The following is a 20,763-nucleotide window of genomic DNA, read 5'->3' as shown; positions in this document are numbered from 1 at the left end:
TTTGGCACCCCTGGTATATGAAATAGTCCCAACCATTAAGGACCAAAGGAAGCTATGCTCCTCACAGTAGAAACAAATAGAGGAGAAGGGCGAATTTACGGTCGTCTACTACCAAAAGGGCCAGCCGCTCGGGGTCTCAGAAGTCAGCTGTGAGGTGGGGAGGGGCCATTCAAGAACACAAAGGAGCTGCAGGTCAACCTTGAAGAAACAGCATTCCTGAAACGCTGGAAGGGGTGGCTACCCTGGGCCTGGTCCAGTCCAAGCAAGTAATCTGATGATAATGTATTATGTAATATTATGGTCTATCAGGCCACCGTATGTTATTTTATAACATAAAATTCGATTCTACTCTCATGTTTTCCAACACTGAAACAGGCTGATGTTTCCAAACTTAGCCAAGACTGAGGAGCCAAGTCAGCCCTTGAACTCTTCATAAAATCTGACGGGCGTGAGGAATGAATTTATGCACCTATATCCATGGGCTGACGCCATTAAAAACCCATGGCTAGGCCAGTAAGGCCAATACAGTGAGGAAATCGCAGTCCTGCTCTACGGCCAGGCGCACTGTAAACATTCTATATTTGTGGAGTAACAGAATGATGAGATTATGGCTCAAAGGCTCGCCTTACCTCACACACACAGTTCATCAGCCACCATCCTGGTGGGTCAATGCAGGCAATAGAATAAATCAGTTCTTACTATTGACTTGAAAAAGCTTTTCATCCTGACTGCAGAATTAACAGTACAACTTGGGAGGCTGCACAAAAAATGGCTATGGCATTTAGCATACGGTCACTGTCCACGTGAAACTGCTCAGGAGACCTCACAGGTACTTATTTATACTGATGTCAGTTGATGCCAACAATGAATTCTAAAAACACATAAATTCTCAATAAAGTAAGCAAAATTCTTAAAAAGTCTTACTGCCAGAGTACACGGACATTAAAACTAACAAAAAGAATAATCATTTTTTTTCAGTTCCTAGAAATGACCACCAGAGGTGACATGTTCATACATATTCCTAGAAATAATTTCTCTCGATTAACATTTTGACCCATTCTGCAAACAAACATCCGTCTGTGAGCCCAACGAAATGCTTCCCTTCTTCCTTCAATCCCCAGACCTCTGGGAAAAGGAATTTTATGGGATTCGAGTATGAAGATACAAATTGAAATGGTATTTGCTGCTGGGAGGACATATTGACACAAATTACATAAAAAACAACAGCATAATCTGCCCCAGTTCTTGTAACTTCTTCAGCAGGAGGCAAAGATGATGTGGTTTGTTTGCTCTCTGCCGGTTCCCCAGAGCCTGGCATACAGCAGGCGCTCAAACACATTCAATATATAAAACCAACTTCAGTCAGAAGAGCGTAGCGTCTCTTTTTAACCATTTCTGTGTCACTCCTGGTTACAGAGTGCTGCGTAAGCAGGAAGATGGGTTGGCTGGTATTAATAATGACACTTACAGTTCCATGCCTATGTTATAGAAATTATGTCTTGCAGGCATATAATCATACAATAATCATTACAGTTGACATATTTCTTGTAAAAATGTAACAGAGAGAATGATAAAGAATAAGATCCTAGAATTCTGCCTCATGAGGTAACATTTTTCGTATATTTTGTTCCAATATTTTTCTGCATTTATAATTATATATACGTGTTATATATAGAGGGTGCCAAAAAATGTACACACATTTTAAGAATGGAAAAAAACTGTATTAAAATTGTAATACTCAATATATACCAATAACAAAAGATGAATACAAGTTATGTGCATACATTTTTGGCACCTCCCAATATATATCTTATTTTTTAAATAAAAAGCTTATAGTGCCTTATACTGCTTCCTCACTTAGGTAATAAGCAAGTTTTTCCATATTATTAAATACACTTGAGCATGTGTTTTGCTTGCTGCAACGGATTTTATTTTATGGATATAACAAATTATTTAAACCATTCCCCCAATCATGATTTTGTAGGTTTAGGGGAAAAGGATATTATTTTTCCTCCTTTCTGACAAGCTGCACATTTATTTTTGTTTCTTTTCTGATTACACTACTTAGAACTTCCAGGAGAAAGTTAAACAACAACAAAAATTATATGTTCCTGATTGCAATAGACTCCAGCCTAGTTGTCATTGATTTTGATGGGTGGACACTAAAAAGTAATTGCAAAGTAAATATTAAGAATCTATAAATAGGATACTTATAAGTTTGTTGTGTATATTCATTACGTCAATTTTATATATAAATATTTCTTCCTTTCTAATGATATATCCTTTCATCATAAGACCAAATTTCCAATGCCAAAACCTATCATTTCAATCTAAAAATAAAAGCTAGAAATCATTGAAGCTAGGCTGAGCTCCAAAAGTTAACTTTTGTAGCTAACAAAAAGAACAACTCTGAATCAGAAAAGGGTGCCCCAGCAGGAAAACACAAGAAAACCACCAGGGTACTTCTGCAGGCACTGGGGGGGGGGGTGCTGCCAAGGAAGGCCTCGGTGTCCACTGCACCCTAGTGGCCAGCCCCCTAGTGAGTTTCCCCATAGTGACATGACTTGGATAATTGGGAGTGTGTCACCAGGTACAACATCCTTCTTTCTATCACAAAGCAGTGTTCTCCAGCTTCAAGAAAGAAGCAAAAATAAAACTAGAAAAAGAAAAAGAAATCCTGAGACAAGTCGTCTTTTCTGCAACTCATCAAAAACATGAATGAGTTTTCATACTTATTCTCACACACGATCTTTCAGCACAGAGAGTAATAAATGAATAGTGAATGGAAAAAGTTTGAGTCATGAGAGAAGTCTAAGAAGCCAAAATAAAATTGGGAAAGGAAATTTAAAATACTGTTCTCACACAGTGATGCAAATATAATCACTTCTGTTTTCATTTTTAAAAAATTTCGAAACAGAAAATGAAACCAGTCCCCTTTTTTTTTTTTGGTCACTCTTAGTAAGGAAAAATAAGAAAGTAACTTACAATAACTTCTCTGAAGGATTCCTGGTCATTGATTGTCTTGTCTTCTACACATCCAGATTGATTCAAGTAGTGGTAGTTTTCTGGCACAGATAAATAAAACTCTTCTACAAAAATGAGAAAAACAACAAAAAACCAACATCAATACTTCACTGGTTAGGATAAAACTAAATCCTAGTTTTCACTTTGTGATGTTAAAATAAAGTACATAAATAATTCTGTGCTCCTAATAATAGCCCCCTATTAAGATAAAATTCTCCCTTAATCATCATACAGGGAAAACAGAATTTAATTAAACTAAATGGGGTGGTAGAGAATATTACTGAAAAAAAAAATCAATGTGGACCCTGTTTTGGTTGTTTTCTCTTAAAAATCGAATGTTCAGAAATTAGCTTTATTCAGTTGAGGTTTAAAAGTAAAGCCAGTAGTAATACATCATAAATATTTTCATAAATATGCTTTAAATCAGGAAAGGACCAAGATTCCAAAACCAACCAAACCAAAAATTTAAGATTTCCCTATTGATGATTTTCCCTTTACAGAATTTGCCTCTAAAATGAACTCGACATCTTCTGGTACTCTCGTAGATGTCATTTCGATTGGTGGAAAATCAACACAGTCCAAGCAGATGTCTTCTCACGTACTGGTAGTTTTTAAAGGAAAAATGAGTTGCTAACATGTATTTCTGGGCTGCGGTCCCAGTCACTCACCTCTCTGCTCATGTTCTCGCCCCGCCAGCAGTGCATAGAATATGTGGTAATTCCTTTCCCCCGGATTTTGCCTTACTACTCGGTTCTGTGGACATAAATCAGATTTCTATTCAGAGATGTTTCCCCTGCTGAATTAACATACACCGATAATTTCCAAAAATCCTTATTGTGAAAAAAATTGTGAAGTAAATTCACGTTTACTTACTTTTTCTAATAAATCTTCACATGAAAAGCAACGGTGAGTCAAGGAACAAAACCAGGACATAACCCACTTAATTAGCCTTTAATTTTCTAAATCCCTGTTCCTTTGACATCGAGACTTCTGGTGCCAAAAGATAAGCCCACAAAGCACTGACTACTTCACCTAAATCCAATTTCGAACATGACACATGGTGGTGCCCTGGGAAGTGCCAAACCAGTTGACAGAACTGGTTTCAAAAAAACAAACATCTGATGTTTGATGATGAATCCAGTTTTTCAGATTAGGGGCATGATAGCAGGGCTTTTCAAAAGAAAAATGGTTCTTTTTCTCGTAGAACAATTAGTAGACACAACACAACACAGTAATATGAGAGCAATAACTAGGTAGAGCCAGACAGAAGTGATTCATATTCTTCATCTGTCCTGATGATGAGAACAGTATCTACATGTTAAGTCAAATACAATGGATAAAAACTACATGAAACAGGATACAATCTACAATTCTCCCGCCCTGAATATTCCCATTCCGACAGATGCTCAGCTGAACAAACTTCCCGAAGCGACTGGAGTTGCTGTTGTACACAGTCTTCGCGTTGCCGAAAGCTTCCATGATGGGGCTGCGAAAGATGAGAGACGAGTGTGAATCAGGGGAGATCTACAAACGGCAAGAACGTCCCTCACAAGTGTCAAAACATACAACGGCAAGAAAAACCTGAAATCAAAAGACTTAGGGTGATTATGTTTCTTTAAGGATGAGCCTGGTTTTCAAAGCACTTGCTGAAATGGGTTTATCGTGCACATCCATCCATCCTTAAAGAGGGATGGCATAGCTGGTTGTGCGGGCACAGGAGACTACAGAGTTAAGGAGACCACAGTGGCATGTCCCTGCGCAAATTAGCTTGGGCTTGTAGACACGAGCCAGGGATCACCCCCCCCCTCCCCTCTATTTATTGGCTGAGCCATCCTGCCACCTGTTGGCAGCTCAGCGGCAGCTCAGCTCGGGACAGGCATCAAACCACTGTTGCTCAGAGCTCCCACTCTTGATTGAGCTCTTAACCAACTGAGTCACTTGGCCAGCCCTGAAAAAGCCCCTATTTAAATTCTAGGAACAGAAAAAGTTCCACCCCTGGAAATTCTGCCCATTTGTTGTACATCCTGGGAGCAGCTCTTTTAACTTCTTTGGGTCTTCTCCAACTCTACCATACGGTCAGACTAGATCAGGGGTCCATCAATTTTTTCTGCAAAGGACCAGATAATAAATATTTTTGGCTTTGTGGGCCATGGGGCAGGGTGGGTCTCCGTTGCAACCTCGCAGATCTGCTGCTAACGCTTGAAGCAGCTATAAACGATATGTAAACAAATGAGTGTCTGTGTTCCAATAACATTTTATTTATAAAAACAGGCTGCAGGCTGCCAGAGGAAGATGAAAACATTCTGGAGATAAATGGTGGAAATGATTGCACAACAATGTGAATGTACTTAATGCTACTAAGCTATGCGCTGAAAAATGTTTCAAGTTATCAATTTTCTGACAAACTACTCGAACTGCAAGACATCGCTCGTTTACCACGTTAAAATGTTTTAGAAATGTTTGCTTGTCTTGCGGAACACTTGCAAACCACGTTCCTCGCAATCCAAGGTTTTACTGTATTTTACATACAACTTCAGATACCTCACCACGCAGCCCTCTTTCAAAGTCCTGAGGCTCACTGCCATCGAATGCATCATTGGTCCTCTGCCACATGAGACTACAAAAATGCCCTTTGCTTCTATGGTATCATCTCCAAAGAGCTGAAAGCCGAACACAGGATTGCTCATCTCCGTGCCAAGCCTGCTGTTACACAGTGGCTGGAGGCTGAAATTTCTTCTGATTAACAAGGCCTCCAAAAAGCTGGCCAAGGAATCTCGGTAGACAAAGGCGGCAGCATGTGCTCAGAGCCACCCCCTCACCAACTCAAACCTGGCCCAGGGTCGGAGGGTCAGGGGTTGTTGCTCAGGTTATTGGAAATTGCTACGTGCATGTCGAGACTTTTCCTTAATGGTCAAAGAGGAGCCAAGAAAAAGAGAAAACAGAAGCACTAATTTTAACTTCTTGCTCCAATAAGCCACGCCGAGAGGAAAGTGAATCTCAACAACTGGAAAACCAGAAACACGATAAAGAAATACCTGCTTTCGAGAATGGCTTGCTCCACACAGGATGTCTTCTCCTTCAAAGACAGCTCCAGAGACTGCTGACTGATGACTGATAAAAACTTGAGGATCAGTTTAGTGCTTTCGGTTTTACCTGCCCCGCTTTCACCACTGAAAGACAAAAATGCAGAAGTTTGTGCTTCTAAGTCTAATTAAAAAACAAAAAAGCCAGCTTGGCCACTGTCACTGCAAGTCATCTGCTAAACAACTGTTGAAGGGTGGGGAAAAGGGAGCTCAAAATGCCTGCTTCCAGAGCTGAGTTTTAGGGAAGCAGAAGTGCTTTGTCCGCTGGCCACTCTATTTCTGGTATCACAAATGCCCCTTCTGGCATCTGAGGTAAACAGAACTGCCTTTACGAAGCTAAGGTAACCCTGTGAATGGTGCCTTTCGTGGGCGGGAAGGTCTGCAAGAGCAGGGACCTACGTTTTGTTCACTAGGAGTATCCCAGACACCTGCACAGCTCCTGGCTGGTGGCCGGCACTCAGGCAAAATCTGTTAAATGAACACATTTAACACATCGGCAGGACCCTTCTGGGAAACGTAAAGGTGAATGTGCACATAAATGCAATCATTCGTAAATACCGAAGGATGAGGGAGTGAACCCGCAGGTACTCGCCTCGCATTAAGTCATTTTATTCCCAAGACAATCCTGTGAGCGAGGAGGCAGTGGCTAAGCTTCGGGTCATGATTTAACACCAGGTCTGTCTGAGTCCAAAGTCCTCCGGAGACCCCCGCTTTGGTGGTCGCTAAGGAAAACTCAACAAAGCAATGATGGGGGTGGGGTGGGGGGCGTGGGCAATGAGAGAAAGAAAGCAGGTATGAGGTGTGACTTAAAGGACTGGTGAACACTAGCCAGGCAAGGGAAGACGGGGGAAGGACTGGGGATAAGATGACAATGTGACTGAGAGCACAGACGCCAGATGAGCTTGAAAAGTTGTATAAGGGAGTGGGATTCTGGTTAGGTCAGTGGGACTCAGCAGACGCGGTGGAGAAGGAAGGGCTAATGGATAGAGTCTGCTGGTGCAGAGGCGCCCACGGGAGATGGAAGGCAAAGACAGCTCATCTAGGTCGCCTGGGAAGAACACAGCTCTGGGGGTCATGCTCCAGGAGTGAGGGGTCCCTCCGGAGACAGCTGTTGTTCCCATCTAGGTGTGTGACGGTAGGCCCTGGACAAGTACAGCCGGGCTGGAGCTGGAGAGGAAGATTGGAGACGGGAGAGACTCGGAAGGAGAAAAATCAGTGTTGTGTAAGGCGGCATGCTCGGGACTGGGGGAGAACACAGGTAGTGAAGAAGGCAGGGCACTTACAAGAAAAATAAACCAAGGGCATAGGAACCGTACAGCAATACCGACAATACCACAAGGCAGCACGTTCATCATGGCTAAACGTGTGAGGTAGACAGGTGAGCTCCACGTAGGTTGTAAAGAAGACCTCACTGAGTGCCAAGATCTGGGAAGTTATCACGAAAGAGGGATTTTGCTGAAAACATGGTGAACTGAATCATTCACCATGTTTTCTGCAAAATTCTCTTTTTAAGCACATGTAATAAAGGACAGGAAGTGACTCAGAAGTGACACCTTCCATGCCCTACTGGGTGCCCAGGCCCACACAGGGAATCTCCCTGGGTCTGGGCCAAGGGCAGCAATTCCACTCCTTTTGCAAGTGATGGGGTTGGCTGTGGGCAGGTGGCAGGATTTCAGCCAAGGAGACTTCAAGTCAAGTGTGCTGAGGGCTCCTGGGGAGTTTTGCAGGCACACAGGTGGACAGGCAGAAACGCGTTCTCCCCCCCCACCCACCCCCACCCCTTCCTGCAGACAGCAAATACCTGGGAATCCACACCTATCTTAAGAGCATAAAGTGAGAGCCAAGAAAATCAGAGAAGCACCCAGCCCAGTGGGAGTGTCTGAATCCACAGCCCTGAAATCGCCCCATCTGTCTCCTGTTGTCTGATACTAAAGGCCCATGCAAGTTAGGCCAGCTTTGGCTGGGTTTTCTGTTATCAGTAACCAGAACCTTCCCAGCAGGAGCCTGCCTTCACCTCTGCCTAACAGGCACCTGCCTAGCCCAGTGGCTGGCACACAGGACGCGTTCGGCAAGGCGGCACTGACGAGGAGCACAGCAACTAAGAGGAAGTTGCAAGAAGAGATTTAAGTAATTCTCGATATTTAAAAAATATACACATCGACCTGGCAGTTGTTGACTGAATTATGTTAAAGCAAACAGAACTTGAAGGGATAAGTTCTCTGGTTAAAACATCACGTGCCCCCAATCCCACCTCTTTATCCTCAGGCACACAGAAGCAGACGCCATTTCACCGTCCCTCGTAGTGGGACAGCCATCAGTACAGGGACAGAGTGTGGCCAACTGAACAAGACAGCAGTTGAGCAACTGAGCCAGATATGTGCCATTTCCATGTCTGGAGGCTTCATGGTCCTGTGGGCTCTACCTGCCACGCCTGCCGTGGGCGCCCTCACGGACGACACATCTCCAAAACAAGTAACCTGTGGAGTAAAGTCAAGTCTCTCGGCTTCCCAGATGGGGCTGCAAAATGAGCAAGAAAATACACATGCCTGTGTTACGCCCTGAGATGTGGAGGCTGGTTTACGTCTGCCTGGGCAAGCGGAACGTGACAAAAATACAGCCATGGAGAAGATACTGTTCAAACTCAATAGCAAAGACTGGGTCGAGGAGAAGAAACCCCAGGACTCACTGTCATTCCTCAGTCATGGCCATCAATCTGTGTGACCCCTCGGCCACAGTTTTTCTCATTGGAGTGTCTTGTCTTCAAGCATCTCCTTTAAGTACATCTTTTCTGATATATTAGTAAAACTTGCAACAAAAATAGCACTCAGGTTTGTGCAGTGCTCTGCAACCATAGATCTCAACCTCAGCTGCACAGTAGCGCCACCTAATAGGTCCCTGATCTGAGCCTGTAAGGGGAGAACTCAGTCATCAGTATTTTAAAAAACTTTCCAGATGATTCTACTCTGAAACCAGCTTTGGGAACTACCGCTCTTGAAAGCTGTTTCATGTAATTCCAATAGGGCTGCGCCAGGAGATAACAGGGGGTGGCTTCCGTACCTGGGGCCATGGAAATGTTACACGAACAAGGCAGAGAGTAAAAATAAATTATAACTCACAAGTTGTTAAAATGGCAGAAATATGCCAATGTCCCCAGACATTGGTGTCCAGGTTGCAGGTCGTATACTTTGATCTAACCCTGTCCTCCCCTGCTACCCGCCTGTGACTTTAACATTCCCCATGAAGACAATCTACTGAGGGTAAAAGCAACGTGACCTTTGGAGTAATGGACAACGAGCATCTCTGCAGGGATTCCTCCCCTCCCTAAATATCCATGTGCCTACTACGTGTCAGGCTACACTGAAAGCTGGAGAACAGTCGTAAGCAAAATGGCCACGGACGGTATTTGTCTACGATCTCACAGCAGAAAGAGGCATCAGACAGTCACCAATGACAGGTAATGCTGTCCAACGTGGACCTCAGGAGATAATTCGACAGCGGTAAGGGTTCAGTAGAGACTTCTCTGGGAAAACGACATTTAGACGGAAATGTAAAGACATGCACGGGAGTTAACTGGGAGAAAACTGAAGGAAGGGGAGGGGAGGGAGACCCTGCAAGCGGAAAATCCAGGCTGCTTTGGAAGAAAGAAAAGCGGCCTGCACAGACACCGCCCGGAAATGGGGGAACGGGCTGGGCTCCCACGGAGAAGCCACTGTCTTCCAGTCAAGAATGGAACTGGTCCTTTGAAATAGGGGAGTGGGTGGCGGGGAAGATAGTGAATCACAATGGCTCCCCCCAACACGTTCAAACTAACCATCATCATAATGATATGTATGACATTTATAATACATTATATGTTATGTTACATACGAGTGATATTGTGGTTTACAATAAGAAATATATTCTTGGTCTTTGTCTTTTTCCTGGCAGAGCTCCTAAAACCCTTCAGGTTTCCTTAGTTATGACAGCAATAAAGGTGTCTCCTGTTACTGAGGTGACTTTTGGAAAGTTCTCCCCCACCCCAGAGACTGGGGTGCTGGTTGCCAGAAGAACCAACCACTGATTAGAGGGTTGAAACTTTCAGTTTCTCCCACTCTCCTTCACCTCTGAGGAGGGGGGGGGGGCGGTCAGAGATTGAGTTCAATCTCCAACGGCCAAGAATTTAATCAATCGTGCCTAGGTAATGAAGTCTCCATAGAACCCCAAAAGGATGGGGTTCGGAGAGCTTCCATGTTGGTGAACACGAGGTGCTGGGAGAGCGGCCACCTGGAGGGGGCCTGGAAGCCCCGAGCCCCTTCCCCAGACCTCTTTGCATTTCTTCCCTCTGGCAATCTAGAAAGTAAAATGTTTCTTTGAGTTCTGTGAGATGCTCTAGCAAATTAATGGAACCCAAGGAGAAAGGGTTGTTGGAACCGCCAATCTGTAGCCGGTCGGTTAGAAGCACAGGTGACAACTCCGATGAGCTTGCGATGGGCATCTGCAGTGGGAGGTGGTGGTGGGGAAGGTTTGTAGGGCTGAGCCCTTAACCTGCGGGATCTGATGTGATCTCCAGGTAAAAAGTGTCAGAATTGAGTTAATTGCTTGGTGGACTAAATACTATATGCTATGCAATATATAGCATATGTATTACATCATTATAATTATATATATATATATATACACATATCTATATATCTATATATAGATATATAGATATACATATGAAAAACACTAGGTATATACTTCTTTTATCGTAATTAGAGAACTATGAAGCCAAAATAAATTTAAGCATTCTAGACAAAGAAAATACACCACCAATAAAAGCCACATTAACAAGACTTGTTTAACTGTCTGATTGATGTCGTTTTGCTCAAACAAGAGCTCTTTGCACCTTGACTGCCTCCCCGCTTTCTGCGAGAGCCTGGCTCTCCTCTGCTACCATGGGCAGTGCGGTGACTCATCTGTTCCACCTCCTTCCTTCCTCCGGCCACTGTAAAACAGTAACTCGTGCAGCAATTACGATGTTATTTCACCGTCACTTAGAGCAAACACATCACTTACATAGGCAGTCCTACATTTTTCTCATTAGCCCGGGGCAATTACAGTCCTAACCCTTGGCGCCGACATGACTGCAAACACAAACAAGGGCTTCGGAGAAAACATGTTCACCCAGATGAACCGAAAGGAGCGTCTACTGTTAAAGGACCTTTATAAAGATCATAGTGAAAATGAAGGAAAACAAAATAACCCAAAGCCCTGATGTGGGGCCTCGTAGGCCATGTTAAGTTTTGAGAATGTTTTGTGGGCAGGATGGAAGTCACAAGACGGTTTTTAAGCAGAAGGGTGTCATGATCAGGTTCAAGGTTTTAAGGAACCGCTGTGTGTGGAGTATGGAGTGTGGAAAAGGATAGAGGGAGTGAGAGAGAAAGCGGGGAGATGAGCTGTGAGGGCGGAAGGGTAATGAGAGAGAGGGCAGCAGAGATGAGAAGTGAGAGGCCCCAGGACAGCCTGTGGAGGGACAAAGGAAGGGACGGCTGATGGCCCCGGTCAGGAGGGTGGCTGGGAAGTGACAGGGACCATGGGGAAGGACTCCAGAGAGCGCGGGAGCTTGCTAGCATGATGAGCTGGGTGTTGGTAACGCAGGTGTACACATTTGTCAGTACTCATCAAACTGCATGTGTCAGGTCAGTACAATTTACTTCGTGTACTTTTACCTTAATTTGGGGGGAGATGCCTTCTAGATCCAAGAAGGACGTCTTGATCTCAGTCAGGCTTGGGACCTCATAAGAGGGACAGTCCACTTGCTGAGAATGAGGAGTATGAGAAGAGGGGCCCATTTCTGGGAGAAAATTTGAATGAATTTAGGACAGGCCACCTGAGATGCCCACGAGACATCTCTGTGATGACAGCTGAGGGGCACGTGGACGGACGGACGTACTGACGTGTGGAACTGGAGAGAAGTGGGTGGGGCCAGCGCGGAAGCCTGCGGGGTCACGACGAGCCGAGCCGAGAAGGAAAGGCAGGTTGGTAAGAACAGCCAGACAATAGCTGAGGAGCAGAGGCGTGCCTAGAGGACGAGGAAGAAACCCAGAGTGATGGTGCACCATGGGGGCTGGGGACCGTGTGGTGTAAGGGGGTGTGGAACCAAAGGTGCTTTTTTTTTTTTTTTAAAGATGAGACACACTGAAATTTTTTTAAATGAGAATGCCAATGATCCAGGAGAAAGGGAGAGGTAAAAAATCGGGGTGGGGAGACTCAAAGATGGAGCAACGTCCCCAGGACGGCGGGGTGGGGTGGGGAATACACAGGAAGGAGGGCCTCTGATGTGAACAGGGCCCTTCATCCACCCCCAGGCCAGCTTCCCAGGGCAGGTGTCAGCAAACTATGGCCCCCAAATCTTCCCTGCTGCCTGCTTTTGTAAATAAAGTTTTATCGGAACACAGCCCAGCGGTTCATTTGCACATCACGAGCGCTTCCAAGGGCTGAGTCCACTGGTTGTAACAGAGACAGTCTCACCCCCAAAGCCTGACATACTTACTCCCTGGCCCTTTACAGAATCCCTTTGCTGACTCCTGACAAACACCTCCATCCTGTGGATCAAATCCCCCTGATTCATATGATTTCCTCAAAGCACAATCAGTCACTCTGGTGCTTGCAGAAGACCAAGGAAACTGCTCTGCTCCCTAGAGGATTCAGTTCAGCAAGCAGGACAAAGCCCTTAAGGTGCAACCCAGTACCAGGAATTAGGATTCTGTCCTAGAACGAACCCAGGGAGACTCAAGTTCAAATCCTGTCTGTCGTTCAGAGCTAACGTCTCTTTGGCAAGTCACTCCACAGCTGTGATCCTCAGCTTCCCCACAGAAAATGCGTCTTGAGCTTCTCCGAGGATGACACACAAATCGGTCTTTCTCAATAAACGTGTTTCTTTTCACGGTCTTTCTCCAGCTCCTGCAGTTCCCTTAGCAAAGCCCACAGCCTGATAAGCATACCTTCCATTTCCGACTTATCCTTGTTCTTCTAAACAGCCATGTTTGTGCAAATGCTTCTGTGCCCTCTGCCCCCCATGCCAGCAGTGTTCCTACATACTCTTGAATTCATGATCACATGGTACTTTCTCTATGAAATACTGTCTTGGCTCCCATGTACATATTTCTATTATACCATTTGGCAAGTTGTATTGAAATTACTTATCTATATCAGTTTCTTCCCATCAGAGCAGAAGTTCCGGAAGGGCAGCGATCGGGTCTCATTCTTTTTATTTTTTATTTTTTTAATCCCCAAAGCTTCACACGGAACCTGCCCTATTACCTGAGCATAGGCACGCCCATGCCTTATTCTGGTTGGTAGCTTTCTAACCCAGGACGCGCGTTTTGCTCACTGTTCCAATCCAGTCATTTCTCAATATATTACCAGAAATAGAAAAAGACCAAACACCCAATTAACATTCCAGAGTACAGAAGACACAGTGAAGAAGAAAACCAAAACGTGCAAAGCAAGCAGAGGTCCTAAACCAAAAGTTGCTCCTCTTATCCATCCTTCGATTGACAGCTGTTGAAGGCTGGCCCTCTACCAGACACTGTCCTGGGCAAAGGTGAATTAGCCACAGGCCTCGCCTACACTAAGTATCTTAGAAGGTCACAGGTACTGAAAAGCCCATAATCAACTAAACGCTGCCTGCCCAACACAATGTATGAAAACATGAAGTCAATGCGAAATGCACTAGCTCAACCAAGATCAAATGCTGACCATGTCAGTTAGAAGAAAAAACATTCCAGTAAGTTTTAAACTTATAACTTATATGTTTATATTTTAAAAGCTATAATAGCACAAACATTCATTTAAATGTGCACAAGACATTAAAATAAAATGAGATCTTAAGAGAGATAACAACTTGAAAGTGAGACCAACAAAGGAAGCCTGGACTAGAAGCCGAGAGACGTGGCATTGCCACCAACTAGCTGGGGACCTTGGCCAAGAGATGTGGGCTCATAAAATGAGAGAAAAACTGATCTAAAAAGCCCTGTCTAATTCCAAAGAGGCTTATTTTCTGATTTATTGGGTTGTCGGAGAAGTCATGACATATTTTTTCTGTTTTTCGTTGCAAAAATGCATCATGACTTTTCCAACAACCCAATACAATGCATCTGCATGAGATGTTTTCGAAGCAGTAAAAACACGTTGTCTCCACCAGGGGGCAGACCATGCCTGAGGAAATCTAAATAGGGCTCCTGCACCCTGCGATTTTTATTTTTATACTCAATTTTCTCTTAATTCCCACAGCCTCAAACCCCACTTAAAAAAAAAAACTGCTGGAAAGAGCTATTAAAAACCAAAACACATTTTAATGAGAAATCTATTCTTAAAGACTGTTTCCTGAGTTTAGATAAAGAGTTCCTCTTTTCACATCAGCATTTCACAATGGGAGCTTTCTGTTTGGGATCTACCCCCTCTCCCCGTCCCCTCCTCCCTCCACCTGACTTTTAAAGACCACAGCCTTTGGCATGAAAATGCCAACCCCTTTCCATTTTATTACACACACACACACACACANACACACACACACACACACACACACACACACACACACTCCCTCTCCCTCTCCCCCCCCCCTCTCTCTCCCCTTCACTTGATTTTTTTTTTACTTTCTTCCCAAGTTGCTCCATCTAGCAAGTGGTACATTAACCGTGTTCTCATTCTCTCCACTTAAAGTAATGAGCACAAGCAATTATCAATGGCAAATAGGCACCTCAGTGTAGAAAACTATTGATCTCCTTAAAATAGATTAAGTTCTCTTTCTGCTTATCTTATTACATCAGATTCTGCATGCTGAAATAGTGATCTCAAATTCTAACTTTTGAACTTTAGTGACGTCATCTGAGAGAACCCACAAATAGTGCTTCTAGTCATGAGGCAAGTTACTTCATTGGGAATGTGGCTCTCAAAGGCTGTTTTTAATATTAAGCAAGTAGCTTCATTTTGATGAACTGTAAGTTATCATCATTCATATTTACTTAACTGAATAAATTGACAGTCTCTCTTTCCAAGTGGTTTCCACTGCCTAGCTCATTTGTACCGTTAAGGTGACAGAGAGAAGAAAACATACCAACCCAGATACTTCCCTCCCCTTAGAGAGGTAGATAGAAGCAGGCTGAGAGGTGGGGGTGGGGGTGGGAGTGGAAATATGAATGAGAAAGGCACTGTTCCATCGTTCTTATTCATGTAATTCTGATTTGCTACAAAGCAAGGACCACACGAGTTATGGGTAAAGACAGCCAGCCAGAACACAAGCCCTGACAGTGTGTCAGTGTCCGGGCACCTGTAGATACCATACAGAGCAAAGGGCTGTTGGGAGGTTTCCGCGAGCTGATGCCTGAAAAGTTCTTGGCACAGTGTCCGTTACGCAGTCAACCCTTCAAAGAAGGTTAGTCATTATTTCTTACCCATCTCCAATCAGATACCACACAGGGCAGTGTGAGTACCTCCCAAATATCTTTGGCTGGGGGCCCCCTTCCTTTTCCTTCCCTGGGGTTTCAATGAGGGGTCTCCTTTGTCATGCCTGCCTACCCCCACCCTCCCACAGGAGTGGGAGTGGCTAATCTGATAGGTGCCCTGTGGGGTAGGGCTGGGGTGCTCATCATCTGGGAACTGGTTTCCCACAGTGATTGTGGCCACCGGGTACCTGCCTGTACCCATGACCAGGTGGGTCTGTCTAATTTTGGGCTGCAATGTCAGCAAACCTGATTGGCTGGAGGTCTAAAGCTGCCATATGGCTGTCCATCTGTCTCCTGGGCCTGAATTCCATTGAATCGGAAATCTGGAGGGGGCAGTGGAGCCTTCGTTGTCCCCTTCCCCAAATCCAAACACCCCTTGCCTCTTGAAATAATATCATTATTTTGCCACAAGTTGGGACTAGAAAGCCATCTACAACAGATGTCAAAATCTTCTTTCACCCCGGCAGTTCTGCTGGGTACACTATTGGCTCTCAGTGACAGCCATCTCCATGAGTGAATGCCGGCAGGACAGCTGAATGACGTGCCTGCAGGCTCCATGGAAACCTCACTAAGAGTGACACTCAGCGCACGCCGGCCTTGGATACCATCCAGGGGCGTTCTGATCGTCACGGGACTAGGATTCCAACGTAAATAATTAATAAGCAGATCCAAGAAGATGTCACTAGAATATAGGTGAGGAGGCCAATTTGAGTTAATAAAAATTAAGAACTATTTTTAAAGAAAAAATAGATTCCATTTCTTTTTTAGACAGTTCCTAGTAATAAATGTTTTGATAGTGGGGCTTCTGGTAGTTTATTTTAATAAATAAGACTGAGCTGAAATAGATATGTTAAGACCCTCCTCGTGCTCCAAAAGAAATTAAATAAGGCATTCCCTTCTATCATTCCCTTAACATATGCTTCTCCCTAAAAGTCCCTTTTCTACAGCCAATTCAAATGTACGCTTTAGGAGCATCCAATTAAAAATCACTAAAAATTCTCCAATTTGGGAGGTTCCATCTAGAATAATGTAGACGCAGATGTTTGGGTGGCTGGCTGGGGAAGCGCTGCTCGCGCAGACGCCAGCAGGCGGTTGGGAACGCTGGAGAGCCAGCGGTGCCCCGGGCAGCCGTCCGCCAGCGGTGCCCCGGGTGCCGGTTACCTGATGAGGATGCACTGGTTGTCATGGCGCTTCCACAGGCAGCGGTAGCACTCGTTGGCGATGGCGAAGATGTGGGGGGGAAGCTCCCCCAGGTGGCACTTGCTGTAGCGCTCCATGGTGGTGCGCTCGTACAGGCCGGCGATGGTCTTGTAGGGGTTCACGGATGCGATGATGGAGCCGATGTAGGTCTGCAAGCACAGGGGACAACGGGTCACACACGGCACTGGGGGGTGCGTGGGGGGGGGTCAGCGGGCCAGGGCTTTGCACCTCCATCCATGCCGCTGGGACAGGGACAGAGAGGCTGGATGTCACAGAATCCGCCTGAGTGCATGCTAAGCAGGAGACAACTTTTGCTCCCCACGGCACACGTTTTTCCCATGCATGTTTGGTACAGAATCTTGTCATTCTGTGCAAATGAATGAAGCCATTTCAAAGACAGCTTATAGTGAGAGGTGAAGGAGACGGTGAAGCAGGCCAGGCCCAAATCTCTGTCACCTGTGACGACCTCCCTGTGTCCTTCCTCATCAGGCGTTTATTATGAACCGGCAGGATTAAAGAGAGAACAGGAGAGGCCGAGCAGAGGGGCTGCGGGGACGGAGGAGGGAGGGCTACTGTTTAATGGGTACCGGGTTTCTGTTTGGGTCGCTGAGGACATCGTGGAGTAGGCAGTGGTGATAGCTGCATACCACTGTGAATGTATGCAAGGCACTGAATCGTACACTGAAAAACGGTCAAAATGGGAAATGTTATGTTACGTGCATTTAACCACAACTTCTAAAATGTAACAAAGCCATTTTGAAAATACTAGGTGTTCAGTCATCTCAAATGCCTCCTGAAGCGCCCCAGCACTTATCTGGAACTTAGCTGACTGACAAGCTTACCTTTCTGGAACAAAAACTGGGCCATAAATGAAGCCCAATCTTCAGAGCAATGAAATGGAGGCTACAGAGTTATGAAAGCGGAGCGCCCTGTGTGCCCTCCACAGGGACGTACGCATTCACTCGTACTTCTGGGAGAGACGCTAACTAACCAAGTGGGGTTATCTGGTTCCCAGGCTCAGGCACAACTGATGGGGCCAATCAGAGGGGACGAAGTAGGGTCCTGTAACCACCCCCACCCCCACCAGCCAGCTTTGAGGATGCATGTGCCGTGCCAAGGGCTTCAGGAGTGCTATGGGCTGACCCCCAATTCCCATGTTGAAGCCCTAAATCCCCGGTACCTTAGAATATGATTATACTGGATATGGAGATAGGGCCTTTAAAGATAGTTAACCATTAGGATGGGCCCTAATCCAATCCGACCAATGTTCTTACAAGAAGAAATGGGGACACACAGAGACACCATAAATGCGTGTGCACAGGTAAGACCATGTGAGGACACAGCAAGAGGGTCGCCATCTGCAAGCCAAGGACAGAGCCCTCAGAAGTAAGCAACCCTCTTGGACTTCTACCCTTCAGAATTCTGAAAAAATTAATTCCTGTCATTTAAGCCACCCAGTCAGTGGTATTTTGTTATGGCCGCGCTAGCAGGCTGATGCAGAGGGCCTGGCCCCTTTAATACTCACAATCACCCTGGGAGGTTCAAAGTGTTGCTAGCCCGGTTTTTCAGATGAGGAAACTGAGGCACAGAGAGAAAATTCTTGTACAGTCACAGAGCCAGTAAGTGGTAAAGGTGAGATCTGAACCCAGGCAACCTCACTGCAGAGGCTCCTCATCTCTCATTCATTGGCAAGGCTTGGCAATGCCGCAGAGAAAAAGAAAAGCAGGAACACTAGACAGCGAGTCCAAACATCCTAAGAGCATCTGTACCCTATTACAGCAATTTGTAATCATTTATATTCACAGCGACTGCCAGGAACATCAAGCAAAGTATCGTATGTTCCATATAACTGTTCTCAAATGTAAAGGGGTCTGTAATGAGTTCTGGAAATATACTGAACCAAAAAAAGGTTAAAAACATAAAAGACACATTACCATATGACCCAATGATTCCACTCTTAGGTAAATGCCCCCCAAAATTAAAAACAGGTACTCCAACAAAGACATAGCAGCATTATTATTCATGATAGCCTAAGGGTGGGAACAGCCCTAACGTCAGTCATCAGACAGATGGGTGAACAAGATAGGGCTTATCGATACAATGGAACATTCTGCCACAAAACAACATCAACAAAAGAAGTACCGATACGTGCCTCAACGTAGGTGAACCTTGAAAACGTTATACTAACTTAAAGAAGCCACACACACAAGTTCACACATCCAGAAATAACAAGGAGCATCACGTGCCTTAATGTTCATCACAAGTTTTAGTATACACACCTTCCTATTTTAACCCAAGTTGAGAAACAAAAATGCTCTGGTGACAAATTATAGACCATTTAGTAAGGGAGAGAACAAAAGGCATTTAGATTTTCAAGGATGAAATTATCTCATGCCAGTTCAAATCACAAGTACATATGTTGTGGTTGACAGGAAATTCAGTAAATGGACTCCCACGAACCTACAGCAACAGCCAAACAACTAGACTTAATTTGGGCCAAAACACAATAACCTCAAATCGCTCATTAAAAAAAAAGAGGAAAGTAAGGAATGTATAAAATGTGCGTCTGGCTGGTATGGAGAGACAATGCAATTTTTTATTTTTACTTTTTAAGGTCGTCGGAAACCTGGCCTCATGTACAGTGAACAATGCCTCTGTACTGTAAGTCATTCCCCTTTAGTACCTGGGCACATTAGGCTCTTAAAACATGAAGGCACTGGTTTTACAATTTCACCTTCTCACTAACGACCTAAGTCATGTCTTCAAAGGCTTGTCACCGATTTGAAATGACTATTAAGACTACATGTTTCCAAAACAACTTTACCTGAGATTTCATAATTATGGGGCACAGGGGACAATACTACCTCCGGAGTCACATCGTCACGTGCCCTCGTTTGCTCCAATATAACCTTGAGATGTGGGCAGGGCAGAGCACACTGTTCTGCTTCCTCTGACAGATGAAGAAATGGGTGAAGGCTGGTAAGTGCTGCCCCTACAATCATAGTGCCAGTGACGGAGAGTGAGGACAGGAACCCCGGTTTCTAGCATGTCACACTGTGGGTCTGCAGTGACCCCCCCTCCCCGTCACCACTCACCATGTACAACACGGGAATCATCCCAGACTCTGTCCAGCCTCATCGTCAGGGGCCAGTGTCTCCATGTCCTGTAAGCGTCGCTTTCCATTAGCTCTCAATCTATTCCCCTTCCCTCCATCTCCGCTACCCTGGCTCGCTTGCTGAAGGTTTCCATGTCCTTCCTCACTGACTTCCCACAGTCCCACACGCTCAATCCAAGCTCCACACTTGACAGATGAACTTGGGAAGATGAAACTCTCCAGCTTAAAACTCAACAGCTCCCACACCTTTAGGGCCAACCATAGGGATATTTGAGACGAGACTTTGAGTGGCTCGCAAAAAAAGGTGATAGGACACCCCAAATCCTAATGAATTATTCTCATAACAGTTACAGAAGGCGGGGGGAGGGCCTTCAGCACCCTGAAGGGTTTTGACGTATTCACTGAGTTTTTATTGCTTGTGCCTATGCACACACCAAATAGCCCTTTGAACCTCCCCAAAACGGATGTGTAAAAATAACATGGCAACATCAGTTCCTAATGGTTTATTCAAAGAAAGGCAGTGTGAAATCTTGAAGGTCCAACAGCAAAAATAATGACTGCCAAAGACATCTCATTTTTCTCCCCCACTATCTTCAGCACACCGGTTTGCATGGATGATTTTGTCACTAAACGAATAACAGATGCGTCGAATAATAAGGAAAGTTCAACAGGTAATGTAAATTAAAAAATGGCGACTGGGGAATGGAGGAAGCAGTAGGGCCCACTTGTAAATTAAGCACCACGCAAAGCCAAGATAAAATATAGTAAGAAATCCTAAGAGCTATGAGACATTTGTTGCATGCCTGGGCCATTTATCACTCTATGAAAAGGTATTATTACTGCTCTAAAAATGGCCATGATAACGCCATGCAGT

General features: G+C 44.9%; 1 protein-coding gene across 1 annotated transcript in view; it reads right to left on the bottom strand.

The window, feature by feature from the left end:
- MYO10 (myosin X) overlaps window positions 1–16,919 on the bottom strand; it is a 102,836-nt gene extending 85,917 nt beyond the window's left edge. The window contains exons 1-6 of the mRNA XM_019646214.1: window positions 16,736–16,919; window positions 6,060–6,194; window positions 4,386–4,510; window positions 3,898–3,911; window positions 3,693–3,777; window positions 2,986–3,089 (exon numbers count right to left, since the gene is read on the bottom strand). Of these exons, the coding sequence (XP_019501759.1) occupies window positions 2,986–3,089; window positions 3,693–3,777; window positions 3,898–3,911; window positions 4,386–4,510; window positions 6,060–6,194; window positions 16,736–16,851 (579 nt within the window). The 5' untranslated portion in view covers window positions 16,852–16,919. The remainder of the gene's footprint in view (window positions 1–2,985; window positions 3,090–3,692; window positions 3,778–3,897; window positions 3,912–4,385; window positions 4,511–6,059; window positions 6,195–16,735) is intronic.
- Between the last annotated feature and the right edge of the window lie 3,844 nt (window positions 16,920–20,763).

This window comes from Hipposideros armiger, unplaced genomic scaffold (assembly GCF_001890085.2).
Source record: "Hipposideros armiger isolate ML-2016 unplaced genomic scaffold, ASM189008v1 scaffold_98, whole genome shotgun sequence".
Classification (NCBI taxonomy): domain Eukaryota; kingdom Metazoa; phylum Chordata; class Mammalia; order Chiroptera; family Hipposideridae; genus Hipposideros; species Hipposideros armiger.
Note: the sequence above shows the minus strand (reverse complement) of the source record. Positions and strands in the feature narration are given on the sequence as shown.